Genomic DNA, 21,982 nt, shown 5'->3' with positions numbered 1-21,982 from the left:
CGGATAACCTTTATTGTACAGCACTCTGAGCAGGGGACTTCTTGAGCAGGAAACTTCTCTCTGAGCCGGGGACTCCCTACCGGGTTCTACTGTCTAGGCGACCTCTCACGTGCAGTCTCCCACGTGCGATCTCTCTGTCCACTCTCTCTCCACGTGGGACCTCCCGCAATCTCTCCTATCGGGTCTCTCTCCACGTGGTACCTCTCCGCCATCCCTCCACGTGGGGTCTCCCGCAATCTCTCCACTATCTTCCTCCCCCGTGGGGGAGAAATGCACTGCTATATATGCCTAGGAGACTCGTGTCGCTACCTGATTGGTGCGCCCTCCAGTAACTCAATAGTATGCCCCGAGAGCGGGCTATGACATGTGGCGCATGCGCATTAAGTCTCTTGGCTGGGCAACAGCTCTGTTTGCTGAGTTCTCGGCGGGAAGCCGGCGCCATGTTTGGGTGCAGCACAAACGGCTCCCTACAACAAATCAGTTAAGGATAAAAGTATTGAGGCATGGGACTAGATTTGAGACCAAATCAGGCTGAGGGATGACCCTTTGTGCTAGCCTACCACTGGTAAATTAATCTTACAACATTGTCTGGTCTCCATTTAAAGTAAGTATTCCGTTTCTCTTTCTCTGGTTGTCCTCGGGCTCCGGAGTATGCACTCTGTGGGGCACATGCAGACCTTGCCGGCTCTTCCACACTAGTCAGGCAGCAGGCAGCCTAGGTCAGAATGGTCCACTGAAAGTTACTTGGTTTTGAAACTCATAGAGTAAGGCCTTTTCTCATTGGTGGAAAGGAAGATTGTGATTCGTGTTAATAATTGTGTTCTAGACCTTTTCTTTTGGCTAAACAGTTGTGAAGTCACTGCTTAAAGAGTGTTCACACAAAATCCTGACCCAACAGCAGACCCTTCACATCACAGTCACTTAATAAGCAATGAAGAACGGGAACATGGATACAGGGGACCCAAGAAGGACCCAGACTGAGGGGGGCTTTGAGGACTAGGTTGTCTTATTTGGGGTTGCTATTGCTGTGACAAGCATCATGACTCAAACAACTTGGAGAGGAAAGGGGGTTCTGGCAGAGTTGAGCATCTGCCTGCTGCAATATTTGTACGAAATAAGAGTCAGCCACCCACTCTCAAATACCTGTGCAAAGGTCACATATTAAAATACGATGGGCGCCTGTCTTTGAACTCTGTTTAAGAAGACAGCTAGGTTTAAGCAGTTTGGGTTAAACAGTTGAGAAGTTATGAATTGTTGAGAACCGTCACTTGTTAATTTCTCCAGGTGTTTTGAAAGTACTGCTCACTAGTACTTGCCCTTGAAGTACAAAAGGCTCACCTTTCCTTTCACTGGAAGTATCACTATTAAGTACATTAACTGGGCATTCCTTCACTCAAGTTTTGTTTCCCGAAAATGACCACAAATGTCCTGTTTGTTTTAACTTGACCCATCTTTTGCAACCCAGCTTAATCATTTTACAGGTTTTCTTTTGAAATAAATGAGCCAGATAGTCAAATAATAGAGGCAGGTTTCTTTTTCCACTTCAGTGATAGGTATAAAAGAATACCACTGTGAAACAGTGTATGCAATTTTTCTTGCTACTCCTTTTTCTTTTAATAAACTTAGTATTAAAGTGCTGGTAAATAAAAACTTATTAATTTAAAGGAAAGAATGTTATTGAAAAGTTACCCAAAACACCTGGCTTCTAGGACTATGTTTAAACATCTCCTTATTGCTATTATTATTATTATTATTATCATCATCATCATCATCATCATCATTGTCATTGTCAAAGACAGGTCTCATGTTGCCCAGCTTGGCCTCAGACCCACTATATTGGCAAGGGTGACCTAGAACTTCTGATCTTCCTGCCTCTACCTCCTGAGTGCTGTGCTCACAGGTGCACACTACCATACCTGATATTCATGCAAGGCCAGGGAGCCATCCAGGGCTGAGCATGCCATACAGGCCCTCTACCAAGGGAATACACCTCTGGCCCTGGACATTTCTTTTGTTACCTTAAAATACAACATAGACTATATACCAATGTGCAAATGAACACTAACAAAAGGAAGATATAAATACAATTTCTAATGAGCATAAAACATAAAAATAAATTTAATTAAAAATATATAAGTTACTTTTTGCTTAATTTTACTTCATTATCAATGATTTATGAAGATCAGATGTTGTGAGGTCTAAAAGTGCATGCTCCTAATTCCAGCACTTGGAAAGCAGAGGAGGCAGATATCTAGGAGTTTGAGGCCCTCCTGGTCTATACAGTAAATCCAAGGACAGCCAGGGCTGCGTAGAGAAACCCTGTCTCTGAACACCAAAATTTTTAAAAAGAAAGAAAGAAAACAAACTGCCGTGGGAAATATGATTGAGTTTTATTCATATTGAGTTCTTGTATTTAAGCTGTTGAAACCCTCACTGAAAAGTATAAATACTTCAAATAAAACATTCTGTTACTGATTGCATGAGAACTTTGGATGAGTGACATGTGAATTTACAGACAGACACACATCCCCTCTTAAGCACCAAGTGTCTGCTTAGGACATGACGTGAGCATCCCCCCAGGGTTTCCATCCACCCACGACCTTTGCCCATCCAGGGTCCCGGTTCTTCTCTAGATTAGTGTGGACCCCTCTGCAGACCAAGTCACCCTTTGACTATTATGGGGGATGTTACTATCATTTCTCTAAGTCAGACTCATTCGTTCCAAAACCATCCATTTAAAATGAAATCTAAGTGGGTCTCCCGTCAATCTCAGGAGCAAATGGAAGGTACCAGAAGCAATTCTGAAGGTGGCATGAACCACCTTGAAGGTGGCATAAGAAAGGCAGAGGCAAAGCGATTCCTGGCTCCTGGCACTGAGCCTGTCTTCCCAGAGCAAGCACCCAGGTTAAAGTCCTTTAACCCATAAAGATAAGTCCTCGGGTTTACATTAGCGCTAAGCGCCCCTGTCTTTGTTAGTGGGCACAATAGGATGTTAAGACCCATTTTATGTTCATTAACACACCCTCTCTTGCTCATTTCTGAGTTTAGTTTTTCCCACTTAAAGTTCTTTTTCTCTGACATTAATAATTAACCGGAGAACTAATTTACCCAAATTCTTCAAACTCCGTTTATTTAAAAGAAAGGTGGCGACAGGAAGGTCATGCCCATGGGTTTATGCCGCTTCCAGCCATGGGTGTTTGGGGAATACTTTGCCTTTTAATTTTCCTGGGCAAGACTTGGGGACAGGAACAAACGTAAGTAAAACGAGCCATCTTCACTTTCCTGGGCACCTTAGCTGTGGTGAGTGTAAAGGAGGCTCAGCAGGTTGTGCGAACGTGAAAATCACCGTAGGTAGGAAATGAAGGGCCTCACATGGGAAAGTTGTGGAAGTGGACTGACTTGCTGAGGGGTAGCGGTGTGACCGTTCCTGTGGGACAGCCACCTGTAAAAATGACAGAAAGGGCTATTCGTTTTCCTATTCATCAGAAAGTGAAAACAAGATAATCAAATTTCTTGGCATTCATTACTGACCTGTCCTTGATGCTCAGTTTGTGCTGTTCTGGGTCTAAGTGCAGTTAAGCCAGACTAACTTGAATCTGGCAGGCTTATAAATCAAATTGTTAATGACCAGACATTTGATTAATGATGCCTCAGATCACTTTACAGTGGGTTCTGCAGCGTTCTCATCTAAGGGATCAAATTCAAAACTGTGGTGGCAATTACTTCTACATTCATGACCCAACTTGTCCTTGTTACCAAAATTGTCCTTTTAAATAGTGATTGTCGTATGTACAAATATCTTAGTATTGGAAGTTAAATGAACATTATCTTACTGAATCTATCTATCTATATATTTATGTATCTATCTATGTATCTATATGTGTATCTATTTATGTATCTATGTATCTATCATCTATCTATCCATATATTTATCTATGTATGTATGTATGTATCTATCTATCTATCTATCTATTGATTTATCTATGTATCTATCTATCTATCTATCTATCTATCTATCTATCTATCTATCTATTGATTTATCTATGTATCTAATCTATCTAAAGATGAGGTTTTGTTGTGCTGTCCAAGCTGGTCTCAAATCATATGCCCTCATAAGTCTCTGACACAGTCCCCTGGCTAGCTGGTATGACGGGAGTTTGCTAATCTGCTGAGCCCGCTCAGTCCACATATGATGACAGACCCAGACAGGGAAAGTGACTGGTCAAAGGTTATCCTGACACAGAGAGAGGATTTTTACGAAATCTCCTGTTACTGCTTCAGTTCCTCCTTTACTTCAGCAGAAATGCATCTGTAGAAAGGCAAAAGTAAAGACAACCTAAGCGGAAGCCACAAGCAAGCTGCACCATGTCTGCTCTGAGATTTTATTGCAAGGCCACAGTCGCCCCATTACCTTAGCCCATTTTATTTATTCATTTTTGACAGACAAGCTCTAGGAGATCAAGATTAAACACCAGAACTCAGGCCCTTGTGATTTGTGTCCTGAGTGAATCTTCCTACTCTACTGCATTGTCCTTGCACAAAGTATCTCCTCTTTCCCTGAGAACACGAGAGAGCACGCCATTTACAGCACAGTGGTTAGTGAGCACGCCATTTCGCTTGGTGATTCAGCAAAAATTTTCAACCTCATTCTGGCTAGCTTTCTTACAATTGAGACAAAATACTGGACATAAGCAATTTAAAAGAATATTTTAGTTCACAAAGATTTCAGAGGTTTTAGCCGTCACTTACTGGAAGGGTGTGACAGACAGGGTAGTTCCTGCTAGGGCAGCTCAGAGGTAGAGAAAGGATGCTTGCACTCAAGAGACCACCCCCCTCCTTTGCATGTGATCCCTTGGCCGATGGGCTGTTGTCATTATCCACATTGAAGGTATGTGGATGTCAGTCCCTAGTTAATTAATTCTCCCTGAAAACAATCTCCGTAGACACAACTGGCCAGATGTGCTTTATTCAGCCTTGAGACATTTTTCAGTCCAAGAAAGATGACTCCTTGAACAACTTCCTTGTAATAGACTTTTTAGGCGGGAGAAGAGCTTGCATTCTAGATGAAGAAGCAAAGAAAGAATGAATGAATGATCCAATGAAAGAATGAATAAGTAAAGCTAGGTAGCTTTAGTATTATGAAGAAAAAGTGAACAGTAGCCAAGGGGCCACTGTTTTAAAGCAAATCCAGGAAAGGCTCTCTTACAAAGGTCGTCTGCAAATAGAAATGGGGGGATGCTGTGCAGATGAGTGCAGAAAAATAGAAACAACCCAAGTAAGATCCCTGTCTATGCGAGCTCAAGGGCCTGAGCTTCTGGGAGTTTGAAAAAAGTGTGCAAGATGGACTTTCTCCCTGTGCACAGGCTGCTGCATCCTTATAGACCAGCTGATGTGGAAAGTTCTGCAGCCAGGGCTTCAACACATTTATGTACTTAATTGTGTATGTGTGTACGGGGGAGGTGTAGGCATGCACGTTACACAGCAGACGTGTGGAACTCAGAGGACACCTAAGAGTCTCTCCTTCCACCATGCGGGCCCCTGGGATCAAACTCAGCCTATCAGTTGTTGACCACCCTTATTACCATCTGAGCCTTCTCGAGAGCTTGCAGCCAGCTTAAAAGATTTTGTGTGTATGAATGTGTGTGTGTGTGTGTGTGTGTGTGTGTAAGCTGGAAGATGTTGGGTTTGAAATTTTCCTGATTTCAAAACTTTTTTTAACGATTTATTTATTTTTATGTATATGACACACGTCTATGATCGCACTGTCCTTAACACACCAGAAGAGGGCATCAGATCCCATTACAGATGGTTGTGAGCCACCATGTGGGTGCTGAGAATTGAACTCATGACCTTTGGAAGAGCAACCTGTGCTCTTAACCACCGAGCCAGCTCTCCAGCCCGATTTCAAAACTCTTGATCAGGTTAGGACCATTCAAGTTCAGGCTAGATTTATTTAAAGATCCTAATCCGTAACAAACTAACATCTTCATTACTAAAATCTAGTGATTTTTAAGACTTTAAAAATGTCCTAGTGTTAGTAGAAGCTTGCAATAAATCTTAGGTGGTGAAGATAGGGCTGGTGTGCCCTGAGTCTGCTTAGACATTTAACTATTGGGGTTAACACATTTTTTTTCCTATGTAATTACACATGCAGCTTTCAGATTCAAACTAGACATTCTCGGGATGAGTTTCTAATAGCATCACGTATACTTCTAAGTTGACAAAACACTCTTTAAAACCATGATCCAAAAGCTTGCACAGAGGGAGTTCCCTTCCTGTAGCAACTGCATGGGAAAACAAGAGAACCATCTATGGTGGACACTTGCCCAGTTGCCCTCAGAGATGCACAGCAGCTGAAACAGACCTGGATGTAAAGTCCCATCTCATTCGTTTATAAGCCACGTGACCTTGAGCAAATTAACCTCTGATTATGTATAAAATGAGGATGGCTATACCGTCTAAATCATTTACTTCTTGTAGAGGTTAAGAATTCTATATAACGTGTTAACAGATTCTCTAGCACCTGACGACACCCCGAGTCTGCTGTTACTGTTATCATTAGTGTGTGTTATTAATGTCATTATCATTCTAGCCCTCAGAAACCTTTATTACTACTTCATTTACAAATTTCCACAGTGGCCTTGCATTCAATCTTTGTAGTTACCTATCAGCATAATATATTTCTAAGATTCCCTCCTGTTAACTGATTTGTGATTCACGTCTCAGACTTTACTGTGGTTGTTCCGCTCATAGATGGCAAATCTACCATCCAATGCCTATGCTAAAATTGTCCTGGCTTAGAAATAAAAATGACCAAGTGTTTTAGTCAGAATCATTAAAGCTTCCTTGGGTACAGCATCCCAGACAGGGTTTATTACTGTCTTTCTAAACATAAACCAACTTCTCAGCTGTTGCTTAGGTTTAATTATACCCTGTTACTTCCTGAAAAACTTGATTTTCCTGTATGGTAAAATTTGACTTTCAAAATATTATTTTAATTAAAAAATTTTTTAATACAGGGTTTCTCTGTGTAGCCAGACTGTCCTGGAACTCACTATGTAGACCTCTTGCTGGAGTTAAAGGCAGGCACACCAACCATGTGACTTGACTTTTTTAAAAATTAATCGTGAGTAAAAGGAAAATATCAGAATGTAAGAAAGCCTTCAAGCAGAAAAAGTGAGCTTTCTCATTTCCTATTTTGACAGCTACGTCATTTCAGCACCCAAACTCTTCCGGGTCGGATCATCCGAAAATGTTGTAATTCAAGCCCATGGCTATACGGAAGCATTTGATGCAACAATCTCTATAAAAAGCTATCCTGACAAAAAAGTGACCTACTCTTCGGGCTATGTTAATTTGACCCCAGAAAACAAATTCCAAAACTCGGCAGTGTTAACAGTATGTATTTATTCCCCGTGTTTATGTATTTTTGGTAAAAATGTATGTAAAGTTCAAGCACTGGTAAATTATATTCATTAGCACTGTTCCACAGCTGTGGGGTGACAAGATGGTTAACAGTCATTAAAGATAAATGAAATGTAAGGCTCTGAACAGAAAAATCATATTTGGTTTTGTGATATGACCCATGCTCACATTCTTAAAAACAAAACATCCTCTATGAGAACATTTGGAGATGAACTGAAAATACCTTTAAAATGAAAATTGGAAGTGGGAAATATGAATTGGACATGCATATGATCTGTGGTACACTGCTGAACGCTTGCTGAATATTTGTTGAATATTTTTGCGATTCCAAATTGTACATATACCTCCCCACGCTATGCGTTATTGACTCTTGTAACCAACAACTCTCACGGAGAACACAAAGAATAAAAAGAACAAACCAATCAAATAGCTTTTCGTTGAGACATTTTAGTTCTGATTGGCTAGAAGCAAGATTTCAACTTTTTAGCAGGGGCGTGCTCACTTTGGATACTGATGGGTTAATATAAACAATGTCTTCGAAGTATGTCATGTGCTTTGACCACAGTGACCTCCCCCAGCCTCTCCTCTTTCCCCTCTTCCCCCTGCCTTTTACCCACCCCCCCCCAGCTAGTTTGTCAAGTCTCCCTTCTATTTATGTCAGTGTGTATGTGTCCCTGTGTATGTGTCAGTGTGTGTACACATGTGCATGTGTGTGTGAGAATGTGTGTGTGTGTGCATGTGGGGGGGGGCATGTGAGAGAGTATGCATGTGTGTATGTATATGTATGTGTGTGTGTGTGTGTGTGTGTGTGTGTGTGTGTGTGTACAGATGTACAATCTAGGATCCACAATGACATGCAAACATGCAATATTTGTTTCTGAGTGTGGCTTATTTCATGTACTCTGAAGACCCCCAGCTGTACCTGTTTCACACTGGCTCTGAAGCTGGGGTCCTGTTGTTGGTGCAATGATAAAGATGGATGTGAAGGCACCTCTGTGGCATGTACCCCTCCTGGTATATACCCGAGCGCTGCTCCAGTTATCCCCCCCCCCATCCCTCTGTTTTTGGGACTTTCCACCCTGCCTTTCCTAGGGACTGCACCTATTCATGTCCCCACTAGCAATATATAATGTAATATATAGTAAATTATCCATTTCTGCTTTCTGTCACCAGCATTGATCATTTTTGTTGTAATTTGGACTGATATATCGACCGGAGTGAGACAGATTCTCAATCTCATTGGCATCTCCAGATGGCCAAGGATGCTGAACGGATTTCCATAGGCCTGTTGGATACAAGCTGTGTGGTCATGTCACTAGCCAGTTTGTTGCTTGGGTTGTCTGTAGTATTTTGTCTTGTTTTAGTACTTGGTTTTGGAAGTTCTTCATCACAGATGTTAATTCTCTATCGTCTATCCATCATCTATCCATCATTACCAATCATCTGTCAATCATCTATCTATTGTCTATCCATCACATCTTTCTGCCATCTATCATTTATCCATCATCTACCACTTACCCATCTATACATACGTTATCTATCATCTATTTATATGTACGGAATCTATCCTCTCTATGCCTCATTTCGTATAACTATGACCTTATGAATCTTGTTTTTACATTAATTCTAATTTCAACTGCATGACTGTGTCTTTGGGAGTGTGCACGTATGTGGCAAGAATGCTGGTGCCCATGGAGGTCAGAAGTGTCAGATCCCCAGGGGCTGGAGTCGCAGATGGTTATGAGCCACCTGACACAGGTGTGGCTCTTGGGTCCTCTTGCAAAAGAGCACCACCTGCTCTTTCCCACTGAGCAACGGCTCCAGCCCAGGCTCATCTTCTCAGAGAAGCAATCTGTTTGATGCCGGGCCTCTTCGAGTTCTTTAAGATGAAGTGCACCATTGCTTGCGATTTCTGGTGTTTTTTAATTTAGGCGTTTATAGCTATACAGTTCCCCCTGAGAACCACCTCCACCATATCTTCCAGTTTATTTATGTTTCATTCCTCTGTCTTTCTTGGGCGTTTCAATTTCTCTCCTGGTCTTTGATGACTTGTCCATCATTCAGTGATGTGTTCTTCTATCTCCATGACCACGTGTTTTCTATCATTTCTCCTGCTAACGACTTCTCCTTTGAGTCCACTGTCACTGAACAGACTAAAAGAAATCATTTCAGCCTTTTTACTTAGCTAGATATGTTTCATGTCCTAAAAGTGGTATGTTTTAGATAAAGTTCTGGAGGTTACTGAAAAAAAAAATGTTTTCTTCGGGGCTTGAGTAAAACATTTTACAGATGTTTTGTTAAGTCCGTTTGACATAAAATACCATTTAAAGCTGATGTTTCTTGGTTGATTGGGGGGGGCGCTAGTGAGAGTATGATACTGAAGACAGCCATTATTACTGCGTTTATGTGGGTCTATGCCTTTCATGCAGGGGTGTTTGTCTTATGTTCTGGATGTGCTTATGTCCAGAGCACATATGTCTAGGATGACAATGTCTTCCTAATACATTGTTGCCTTAACTAATATTAAGTAACCTTCTTATCGTTTTGGCTAGTTTTTAAGTTTCTTCTTTTTTTTTTTAATCAGGTGTCATGGTAGCTACACTTGCTAGTCCATCTGCTTGGAATTTCTTTTCAACCCTTCCACTCTAAGGCAGTTTGTCTTTGCCAGTAAGGTGTGTTTCTTGCCGTCAACAAACAGGTTCCATGTTTAAGATCAGTCTGCTACACCGTGCTTTTTGATAGGAGAATTGAGACTATTGACATTCAGAGTTATGATCGAAAGGTGTATTATTAAATCCTATCACCATGTCTTGTTGTGTTTGATGCTCTCTGGTCCTCATTTGAGAATTCCTGTTCTAGTGTGCCTTACTCTTTCCTGTGGCTTAATGCTTTATCTCTCTCTTCATGCTGAATGAGACTTTCAAGTGGAATCTAGGAATCTCATAAACTCCTTTAGCCAGTGATTACTGCCTGAAGGAGTAACACTTTACACTTGAGTCATGAGGAATACCTTTGCTGGATATAGTAATCTGATTTGATAGTTGTCTTTCACGGTTAAAAAATACATCATTTCATGCTCTCTTGGCATTTGGAGTTTCAATTTTGCTGTTATTCTGTGTATTTTGTTTTTATAGATATTCTGCCTCCTGTGCTCAGAAGCCCAACTCTTTCCCTGGATTTGGAAGCTGTTCCCTTCTGACTTTATCGAATATGATTTCTAGACCTTTCGTTTGAACTCTACTATGCCCATGAACAATAACTTAGTTGTTTTTTCATGGTGTCCCATAAATGGTGTATTTCAGTTTATGTTATTATTTATTATATTCATTACCTGGCTGTACTAAGTTATCTGCATTACCTTAAACCCACACCTTACACTTGATATACTCTATTGGAAATGGTTCACCTTGAATTTTTAAATTCAACTTATGAATTTCAAATTTCAATTTGATTTTTTTATGTTTCTTTTTACTGAATTTCTCTTTTATATTTTCTATTGGCTTTCTTATTTCAATTCATATTTTTGTCTTGTTTTTTAAATCATTCAGGAATTTATTTATATACTTTTTGAGTTCATTGAACATTTTTATAATAGTTATTTAAATTCTTTGAGTCTTTATCTAATTCACATTCACTGGTACCCATTTCTGTGGGGTGGCAATTTGGGGATGAGTCATGTGGTGATTTTATATTTCTTTTGTTTCTGTTATTGGACTTGAACAACTGGGATGGGGTCACTGGTTAAATATTTTTTAAATCACCTGCATATTTTTTTATTTAAAATATTTCCCCCTTCAAGGGGGACTAAGTTGTAGTAGGGCTGAGTTGTCATTCCTCCAGCTCTAGGTTAATCATAATCTAAATCATAACTCAGTGGTTACATTCTCAGCCCACATGCTCAAGGGACCAAACACAATCTCTGTTGCTACTCTGAGAGTAGAATTCTAATTGCACAAGCAACCACAACTGATAAGCAGGCCTGCTATGAAAATACAGTAAGTGTTCTAGTAGCTTTAAGTTATCAAGTGAGCCGTTAACATTTAAACAAGGAAAGATGGGGAGAAAGGTAAATGGGATCAATGAAGACGAAGAGAGGAGTGAGGCACCTCCAGCTAAAGGTGGAATGAAAACAGAAAGGGTTAAAAAATGTAACCACACAACTAAAACAGTCAGAACACCAGGAAGAGGCATGGGAAGCCCCTGTGCATTCTGGGAGAGTAACTCGGTATGAAGTTATCTACAGCATTACATTTAGGTATTAAATAGCATCTGTTCCCGTGGTCACTTGTCTCAGTACAGACTCTCTTGATAAAACCACATACGTGTTCAGGCACAGACCATCTCTTTCTATAGTCAACATGTGTATGTGTTCAGGCACAGACCTGTCTTCATATGGTTATCACGTGTGTTCAGGCATACAGACTGTCATTATGTGGTCATCACAAGGGTGCACTGTTTTCTGTGGTCACATACCTTGGCACAGGAGCCATCCCTCTCCGGTTTGGACACTAACTCTGCATCATCTTGGTTTTCCTTTGATTATTTGGCTTGGTCACTTCTCGAGAGAGCCGAACCTTTGTGGTATTAGATTTCCCAGGTTGATCATTGTGTCATATGTCCCAGAGCCAGAAGGTGTGGCTTTAGGCCAGGCAGGAAAACAGTAGTGAGAGCAGTCTTGAGGTCTCTGGTGCTAGAAAGGGCGATGGCACACCCTCCAGCAGCTGTAAGCGCTTGTCACACCCATCCCTGTTCTGCAGAGCTAATGAGTCTTACCATCTATGGCTCAGACATTTCAACACTGTATCCCGGGGTTATCTGCCAGAGCCAGAGCAGTCCTCATGCCCTGGATTCTAGAGTGGGCTACGTAGGAGAGAGCTTTGCCTATACAACCACCCAGCTCTGCTCCCATCAATCCCAAAGAAGAGATCCTAGCAGTCAGTGGGATATGGCACGGTATTTAGACCCCAGATTTCTGCCTGGCTTGCCTGCAATTCTGCTCTGCCATTCTGGTATTGTTTGTTGCGTCTCTTTTTTTTTCTATTAGACTCTGGTTTCCCTCTATTGCCCCACCTCAAGTCTTGTGTGCGTGTGTGTGCGTGTGTGCATGTGTGTGCATGTGTGTGCATGTGTGCGTGTGTGTGTGTGTGTGTGTGTGTGTGTGTGTGTGTGTGTGTGTGTGTGTAAACACGGGGGCATGTGCAGGTGACCATGCCGGACAACATCATCAGCTATGGCTCCTCAGCCTTGCTTTTATGACAGGTTCACTCGCACTGGCCTGGAGCTCACCAGGTAGACTAGGCTAGCCAGACTGCAAGTTCTAGGGATCTGTCTGTCTGTGCCTCCCAGGTTCTGAGATTACGAGTGCTGACCCAAAATACCCAGATGGTTTTTGTAACATGGCTTTGGGGCCTTGAACTCTGAACCTCATACTTGTAAGATTAGAACTTCACCAGTTGAGCCATCTTCCCTGCCTTCCTTTGGGGTTCCTGCAGTAAACAAAAGATTTGTAATTGCTCAAAGGAAAATCCTCAGCGTGATACTAGACCATGAAGGGGCTTTGGCAAAACTAATTTGCTCTTGTAGACCTTGTGCCGTTTGGTTGCTTCTGTTCGTTGGCTGGATTGGTTGGTTTGGGGGACTGGGTTTTACTGTGTAGCACACAGTGACCCTGACGTCACTAGGCTTTGGTGCTAGGCTATCCCACTTTCTAAATGATGTAACATGCAGCATTGTGTTTTGATCCTAACAAGATGGCTGTGGGCTGGTGCACGCTGGGAGTTGTGCTCTTGTATTATTATCTTTACAGCTACAGTCCAAACAGTTTCCCAGGGAAGAAAGCCCAGTCTCTCATGTGTATCTGGATGTAGTGTCAAAACACTTCTCAAAATCCAAGAAAATGCCGATCACCTACAACAATGGATTTCTCTTCATTCATACAGACAAACCTGTTTACACTCCAGACCAGTCAGGTAGAGTATAAATCATTTTTGTGGGAAAATTGACACGTATTCTTAGACCTTACGGACACATGAAATTGAGTGGAGAAAGGTTTCTACCCTGCCTCTCTCCTATCTCCAATCAAAAATAGCCCTTAACTCCTAATGGCTTTTATATTTTAAAATAGCATTTTGAGTTTTTATTTATAGAGAAATTTCTAAATAGAGTGAAAACCCAACAAATACATTTGCTGCATGATCAGTTATTTCTGAGTAGATAAAAGGCCTCCTTGCCAGTCGGTGGTTGCACTGGGGAGACAGAGGCAGGTGGATCTCTCTGAGTTCAAGGCCAGCCTCATCTACAGAGCTAGTTCTAGGACAGCCAGGGCTACCAAAGAAATAGTGTTAGGGGTGGGGAACACTTTCTAAACATTGCAAAATGCTGTTAGAACTTGCTAATTAACAAATAGATTTTATTCTGAACAAAATTTTGACAAAAGAAAAAAGTTTACTATAAAGTTATGCTCATAAAAAATGGAAAGAAACACCCAACCTGGGGAAACTAGATGTTTCAAAATCGATAGGCAAGATCATGAGAATATGTGGATGCTAATATCGAAAGGTTATTTATCAATGAGAGTGTCTTTGTAAGGGTTTTACTGCTGTGAACAGACACCATGACCAAAGCAACTCTCATAAGGACAACATTTGACTGGGGCTGGCCTACAAGTTCAGAGGTTCAGTCTATTATCATCTACACAAGAACATGGTAGCATCCAGGCAGGCATGGGGCAGGGAGGAGCTGAGAGCTCTACATCTTCATCTAAAGACTGCTAGTGGAAGACTGACTTCCAGGCAGCAAGAATAAAGCCCACAGCTATAGCAACACACCTATTCCAACAGGGCCACACCTCCTAATAGTGCCCCCCCTGGGCCAAGTTTATACAAACCATCACAGAGAATGTTTGTTAAAACAGTGCTACAGTCCTGATTCTTCTGTTACAGAAGGAAAGGGATTTGTCAGCCTAAACCCCCTGATTTACACAGAAAATATGGACGCTTTTCTTCAAATTCATGGTTTGCAAAATCAATTCTTTTTTTTTTTCTTTCTTTCTTTTTTTTTTTTTTTTTTTTTTTTGCCAGCACCGACTTTAAAGCACACTGTCTTAGTCAGGGTTTCTATTTCTGCACAAAACATCATGACCAAGAAGCAAGTTGGGTAGGAAGGGGTTTATTCAGCTTACACTTCCACATTGCTGTTCATCACCAATGGAAGTCAGGAATGGAACTCAAGCAGGTCAGGAAAGCAGGAGCTGATGCAGAGGCCATGGAGGGATGTTACTTACTGTCTTGCTGAGCCTGCTTTCTTATAGAACCCAGGTCTACCAGCCCAGGGATGGCACCACCCACAATGGGCTGGGCCCTCCCCCCTTGATCACTAGTTGAGAAAATACCTTACAGCTGGATCTCATGGAGGCATTTCCTCAGCTGAGGCTCCTTTCTCTGTGATAACTCCAGCTTGTGTCAAGTTGACACAAAACCGGCCGGTACACACACCAAGGATGATCTATAAGAGATGCACATATGGAAGGGGAAGCAATGAGATTTCGTTAATAATATTGTTGTTGGAGAAGGATAGAGAAAGAGAGGAAGGACCAGGGTGCTCCATTGTAAAGCTCCTTGCAATGTTCCGATGTTAGTGCTTGTGGATGCCCTCAGCCGTGACGCGAATACGGCACCTGAATGATTGGCTCAGGCAGAAAAGGTCTGGAGAGGACGGAAATGTCATTACCAGAATAGTATGAGCTCTTGTCTGGCAAAAGATGTCTGGAGGCACAGAGCAATGGCTCAGCAGTTAAGTGTACTGGTGTTAATAAACCAGGTTTGATTCCCAGCACCCACACGTGGCTCACAATATTTGTAAGTCTGGTTCCAGGGGAATCTATCGCCCTCTTCTGGCCTCTGAAGGCATTGCATGCACATAGTATACAAACAAACCCCTCCCCCATACACACAATTATTTTTTTTAAGGTAGAAAAAAAAATGATAATTTTTTTAAAAAAGAAAATCTGCAGTCTCTTTCAGCCTAACTATACATAAAATTAAGCATAACATCTCCTTGCTCTCCTATCATAGAGGATACTTCTTGGAATGGGTACCATCCACATACTATCCACCACTTAGGGTCATCACTCTTGTAAGCATGCAGTCTGGATCCCAGACCCCAGGACCTTTCTTGGTTTTTAAGTCTTCCTTTGGGAATGGCCTCGTGTTTTCCCATCATCACTTGACTGATAAGAAAATCCGGTGTCTTCACTTGCTCTAGATGGCAAGATGACTTCTTATAAATATTTTCCCTTTGATAACAGATATCGACATGAGTTAAAAGGCAGATTCTGGTGCCATTTTAACCCGGGTCAGACCCAAACATGAGCTTTTATTGACTATGTGGTAGCGCGTGAATTATCCTCTCACAGACATCTCCCTCATCTGGAAAAGAAACAGATAATAATACAATGTGCTTCATGGAGTTGTGCCGATTATAGACGTAGGGAGGTCCTGCCTATAATGGGGGAGTGACACCCCTGGGCAAATGGCCTTGACTTTATAAAAGCAGGGTAAGCGAGCCAGAAAGAACAAGCCAGTAAACAGTGCTCCTCCGTCTTTGCCTCCAGGCTCCTACCTTGAGTTCCTTCCCTGACTCCCATCAGGGATGGAGTATCACCTTAGAGTTATGAGCTGAAGCAAATCCTTTCCTCCCCAAGTTGCTTTTGGCCCCGCTGGATTTCATAAGTAGAAAAATACATACTGTCGGAATCAAACTGCCAATTTTCTAGTAACTCTGATAAAACTGTTACTTGGTAAGCAGTCACAGACCCAAGTTATTTTACAACAAGGATGTGTTCCCAAAATCTATTTACAAATGTGTTTAACACATTGAACTGTATGTTAAATTCAATACAGGTAGTCCCTTTAATGAATCCTAGGATCTACTTTTTAATATGCATTTTCATTGATGGATTGTGAATCCGGCCTTTCAAATGAGAGTTAGTTCTATGTAACATTAGTAAAACATGAAAAAAAAAATCTACTGGGCCTGGTGGCATAAGCCTATAATCTCAGCTATGGAGGAGAATTGTGAGTTCAAGGCCAGCCTGGGCTTCGGGGTGAGTTCAAGACCAGGCCGACGAATTAAATGAAACCCTGACTGAAAAGTTAAGGTGGAAAGATAGAGTAAATGAAAGACGTCTTCCCTTTCTCACGATGCCACATGTGTTTGCAGTAAAGATTAGAGTCTACTCTCTGAGTGACGACCTGAAGCCTGCCAAGCGGGAGACTGTCTTAACTTTCATAGTAAGTATTTTCTTTCTGTAAATAATACTTTAACTTGTTTACTGAGGACTTCCTCCATGACCCTATCCTCCGAGCTACAGTAAATCATCTGACGTCACTGAACACTTAATGTGAATGAAGCATTATAGATTCACACCTCTACGACAGACACATAGGATGCCCATACAAGCTAAATTAGCAAGAGGAGGATGCTGATCTGAACCATCAACCCCCACCCTTGGTCTACTTACTTTTCAAAAGCATGCCAGTCAAAACGTATCAACAGGGCCAGAGACTTGGCTCATCGCTCAAGAGCTTTTTTTGTTCTTGCAAAGGACCCAGGTTCAATTCCTAGCACCCACACAAAGGCTCACCCCCTCCTCAGACGCCAGACAGACAGTGGTGCACAGATGTACACACAGGCAAAACATATATGCACATACAGTAATGGCAAACCTCCATCGCTTGTAAATTATCCATCTCGGATATTCTTCGATGGTAACAGAAGAGGAGCTAAGGTGTGGACAACCTGTTTCTGTTTCTATTCACAGGATCCCGAAGGGGCAGAAGTTGACATCATAGAAGAAAATGATTATACTGGAATTATCTCTTTTCCTGACTTCAAGATTCCATATAATCCCAAGTAAGTACACACACACACACACACACACACACACACACACACATACACACACACACACACACACACACACAAACGCACACGCACACGCACACGCACGCACGCACGCATTTACTAACTAAGCTATTTTTCTCTAAAAAGCCCTTCTGGAACTTCAGGCTGGTAAGGACCGACACAATCGAGTGGAGCCACCTAGTGTTAGCAGAGCGCCATAGACGGAAATGTGAGCCAGCTTCCTGGTTCTCAGTGTTGGAATCCAGCAGAGCCCACCACTGCCCCGGATATTCCGGAGACTGGGGCTGGAGGAGCCCGGGGCTTCCTCCCCAGCCTGGGAAGCAGAGCTCTGTCTGAAACACACAGGCACACACTTTCCGTGCGATGCCTATTTATTTACCTGCCATGATTCTGTACACTTGAATACAGCTACAACGTAATCTAGAGGACTGAATGCAACAAAGTAGGGATGGAGACCCTGCCCTGCTCCTACGGGAGAGCAGCCAGAGTGTATTAGACGGGGCGTCTGCACACAACTGCTACAGAACCTCAGTCAGCCATGCTACGATCATTTCCCTGTGCTCTCTAAGAGGGAAATCAGTGTAGCTGAATTATTTTAAATATAGGTATTGAAACTGGGGTGCTTCAGTAAACCGGGTAATTTTTAAGTTGTGCACTTTCTTGAAAATACTGTGTACCCTGTAGCCCAGAATTCATCTTCCTGCCATTACTGTCATTACCTCAAACTTCATCTTATCCCATGGCAGGTTGTGCGGCAGTATGAGACTGTTGGCTGGTGCTGTCCCTCCCCAGTACCTTTGCACTAGTCACCTCATTTGGAGCTTGCTTCACTGTCTTCCGTGCAGAGCTTCACCCCATCCTCGGGGCAACAGTTTGCCTTTGCCGACACTCTTTCTGGGTGTGGTCTACCCCCACCCCCGCCCCTTCGTATTTTCTTTGAGATGCTTACCATGGAGTCTCTTTATTTATTGTCCCGTTTCTCTTGAGTTTTGCTGCTTGCTTGGCTTTGGGGACCGATCTCACTCTAGCTCAGGGTGGCCTGGAATTCATTCTTCATGAGAAACCGACCCCAAGCCTCTGTAGCGGCAGCGCCAGGATTACAGGCAGGGTGCCTGCTGCCATCTGCCTCTGAAGTCTCCAGTTGACCGGAAACTCCCAGAGGGCAGCCTCTGGGCTGCTTGCTGCGTCTCGGCAGCTACCGGATGAGGTACCTGATAGAGATGCTTTCATTATTGCTGAGGATACTGCAGTATGGCAGTACAGTCAAGGACAGCACGTTCTCACTTCACAGGCGGGGCTAAGCGACTTGGTCTCGTCGCAATTGCTCTGTACAGAAACACTAGGACTCCGGCACACATGGACATTTATTATTATTACTATTATTATTATTATTATTATTTATTGCTTACTCTCGTACTCAGTGAATATGTTGGGATGAAATTTTTTTAACTAAATAGGTCATTTCCTTTTTGGGTAAGTCATACCTTGTCTCCAATTCTATGTATGTAAGGTGTAAACTTTCTCATCCATGTAAGCATGACCTGTGCATTACACGTTTCTGGAAACATCACTATGAATCTTCTGATATATTAGAGATTGTAATAGCATGTTAGCACTCTTAAATCCAAGAATTAAGTAAATTCTGAAGTTATCATCAGCCCTTCAAATCAAACACAATAACTGTATTAAGATAAAATAGTTAGAAAAAATAATGCAATATGTGAAAATCTAATTAATAAATAATTTGTATTATCGAAAGAAAAATAGTCAAGTCTTTCTGTTTATTGTTCTAGAATCTCCCACAAAATATTTACATGTCTATGTATATTCTAACATCTTTAAATAGAAATTAGTTAAATTGCCTATGGCGAAATTAGAACTATTTAATGACATTTATGCTTTTTAATATTTTGCTTCCACAGGTATGGCGTGTGGACAATTAAAGCTAAATATAAGAAGGATTTTACAACAACTGGAATTGCATACTTTGAAATTAAAGAATATGGTAATCTCTAATATTATTATATCATTATATCTAAGAGGGAGTTTGCAGTACCTTTGGTGTGGCTGGAAGTACCAGAAGAGGGCGAGGGTTTGAGTAGCTAGTGCTTAGTTCTAGTCTGTCAGCCTTGAGGAAGACAACCAGTCCGTCTGGCTGCATCCTCCTGACAGAGCCAGAAGAAATGTGGTCCCCTGGGGAGCTTGGCTTGTTAAGTCCTTTCTGGAATAATAGTCTTAAGATAAACAAGTAATTAGGTAAAGTGAGTGGAGCCTGATAAGGCTCGCTTAGAACTTGGACATATTCATATTTTGAGATCGGTCATATTACTGGATCATGAAGTAACTATAAGTAGCTTAATTTTCCCATTTCCTGTAGTGGCCCAGTTGATACGCTCACGTCTCATGTCTTAGCCCGACATTCATTTATTTGGAGAATCTCTCTTTAGACCCTTCCTAGGTAGCATCTCCGCACTCAGTGGAGTCTGAGATGACTTACCCTGCTGTAGCTTGACTTGTGTGATAACAAACTGTATTAGGGTTACGGTCAAGGTGGTGACACACCACGGCCACAGCAATGTGTGTGTGTGTGGGGGGGGGGTTACTAGGCTTACATTTCTACATCACAGTTTATCACTGGGGGAAGTCAGGACAGGAACTCAAACAGGCCAGGAACCTGGAGGCAGGAACCTGATGCAGAGGCCTTGGAGGGTGCAGTTGACTGGCTCATTCCTCATGCCAATTCAGCCTGCTTTCTGATAGAACCCAGGACCATCAGATGGGGGGCGGGGTACCTCTGGCCCCTCCCCTGTTGGTCACTAATCAATGAAAGCTCTACAGCCTTGCCTACATCCCAATCTTATGGAGGCGTTTTGTCAGTTGAGTGTCCCGCCTTGCAGGTGACTATAGCTTGTATCAAGTTAACGTAAAATTAGCCGCTTCCTCTGCCTGCAGCAGATAGGGCCAAATAATGGAGACTCGCTCACAGCCGGACATTACGCAGAGAGGGAGAGACCTTGGAACACAGAGCTCTACATGAGATGTTTCCATCCAATGCCTCCCCTCGGAGCTCAGGGAACCCTGCAGAGGAGGAAGCTGAGAGTAAGGCCAGAGGGGATGGAGGACACCAGGAAAACAAGCACCTCCAGAGCAACTGGGGATAAAGGGGTCCTCCACCACCAACTAGCGTGGAAGGACACTTCCTGCTGGCTTGCTTACAAGGTCATGTTTAGCTAGATTTCCACAGCCCAGGACTCCTGCCCAGGGAATGGTGCCTCCCACAGTGAGCTCCAATATCAACTAGCAGTCAAGACAACTCTCCACAGACATGTTAGAGCAGAGACTACAACAGCACTCACATACTGGGTAGATTTTTATCTGCCAATGAGAGATGCTAAGTAAACCCACATTTTCCTTTCCTGATTTCAATTTAATAAACTTATTGAATAAATATGTAAGGCTTACAAGGATGAGAGGAGGAGATAAACACACAGAGACAGTGAGAGACAGAGAGAGAGGGGGAAAAGTCCTTTCTCTGTTTTTAAGGAATTTCTATTCTATCGGAGGAAATAATCTACTGTCCATTATAATCACTATAAACAAAATATGAAGAAGTCATTTGGGTATATCAAGTCTGGATTCACTCTGATTTGGAGAGAGGGAAAGCTTATCAGAGATATTGGACGATAATGATGATGATGATGATGATGGTGGTGGTGGTGATGATGATGATGATGATGATGATGACAATGGTGATGATGGTAATGATGATGATGATGATAATGATGGTGATGATGATGATGATGATGATGATGATTATGATGATGATGATGATGATGATGGGGATGATGATGTTACCTCTTGTCCAACTAGAAAGTCTAGCAGCCTGCTGTGCTTCAGAGGCCACTCTAGTTAATGGTAACACTGTATCTTCATTTCTGTTTCCAGTCTTGCCACGATTCTCTGTTTCAATAGAGCCAGAAAGTAACTTCATTAGCTATAAGAACTTTAAAAACTTTGAAATCACCGTGAAAGCAAGGTAAGGGCGTGGCTTCCTTGGGCTAGCTATGTTCGGTTCTGGGAGTTCAAAGTCCGCCTGGAACTAGCCGTGCTCCGTGACTTTGGGGGTGGTCAAGAAGCCTTATGCCCTCTTTAGATAGGTCTCACGGTGACTACACTGACCAGGCCGACCTTGAACTCAGTGCTGGGATTAAAAGTCACGTTTTTCTTACTATGGCATTCTAAGGATGAGATACAGTGGGGGGGGGGCAGCATATCAGGTGCCTTATCTAACTTGAGACGGTTAGATCTTATCTGAGTCACCTGCTGTGACAGTGTTGGGCTCACTGCTTTCTGGTATTGCTCGGCAGGTATTTTTATAATAAAGTGGTCCCCGATGCTGAGGTGTATGTCTTTTTTGGATTGAGAGAGGACATAAAAGAGGATGAGAAGCAGATGATGCATAAAGCCATGCGAGTCACAACCGTAAGATGCTCCAACCCCGACCCTCCAGTCTAATCCCACATTCTGGGTACCAGCACAGTGCAGCTTAACCTTCCCAGCCGGCATCTGCTGTCCTTCAGATAAGCACCGCCCTGGAGCAAGCTAGCTATATGTGGCCTTCGCAGTGGGCTCA

At 42.4% G+C, this 21,982-nt stretch overlaps 1 protein-coding gene across 1 annotated transcript in view; it reads left to right on the top strand.

The window, feature by feature from the left end:
* Positions 1–3,189: 3,189 nt before the first annotated feature.
* The window catches only part of C5 (complement C5), a gene marked incomplete at both ends in the record, with an annotated part of 69,653 nt that continues 50,860 nt past the window's right edge, over positions 3,190–21,982 (top strand). Inside the window, 8 exons of the mRNA XM_080927142.1 lie at positions 3,190–3,254; positions 7,206–7,398; positions 13,232–13,394; positions 16,645–16,715; positions 17,246–17,337; positions 19,272–19,354; positions 21,295–21,385; positions 21,717–21,831. Of these exons, the coding sequence (XP_080783268.1) occupies positions 3,190–3,254; positions 7,206–7,398; positions 13,232–13,394; positions 16,645–16,715; positions 17,246–17,337; positions 19,272–19,354; positions 21,295–21,385; positions 21,717–21,831 (873 nt within the window). The remainder of the gene's footprint in view (positions 3,255–7,205; positions 7,399–13,231; positions 13,395–16,644; positions 16,716–17,245; positions 17,338–19,271; positions 19,355–21,294; positions 21,386–21,716; positions 21,832–21,982) is intronic.

The sequence above is a fragment of the Micromys minutus genome (assembly GCF_963924665.1).
Source record: "Micromys minutus genome assembly, chromosome: 13".
NCBI classification, from domain to species: domain Eukaryota; kingdom Metazoa; phylum Chordata; class Mammalia; order Rodentia; family Muridae; genus Micromys; species Micromys minutus.
Note: the sequence above shows the minus strand (reverse complement) of the source record. Positions and strands in the feature narration are given on the sequence as shown.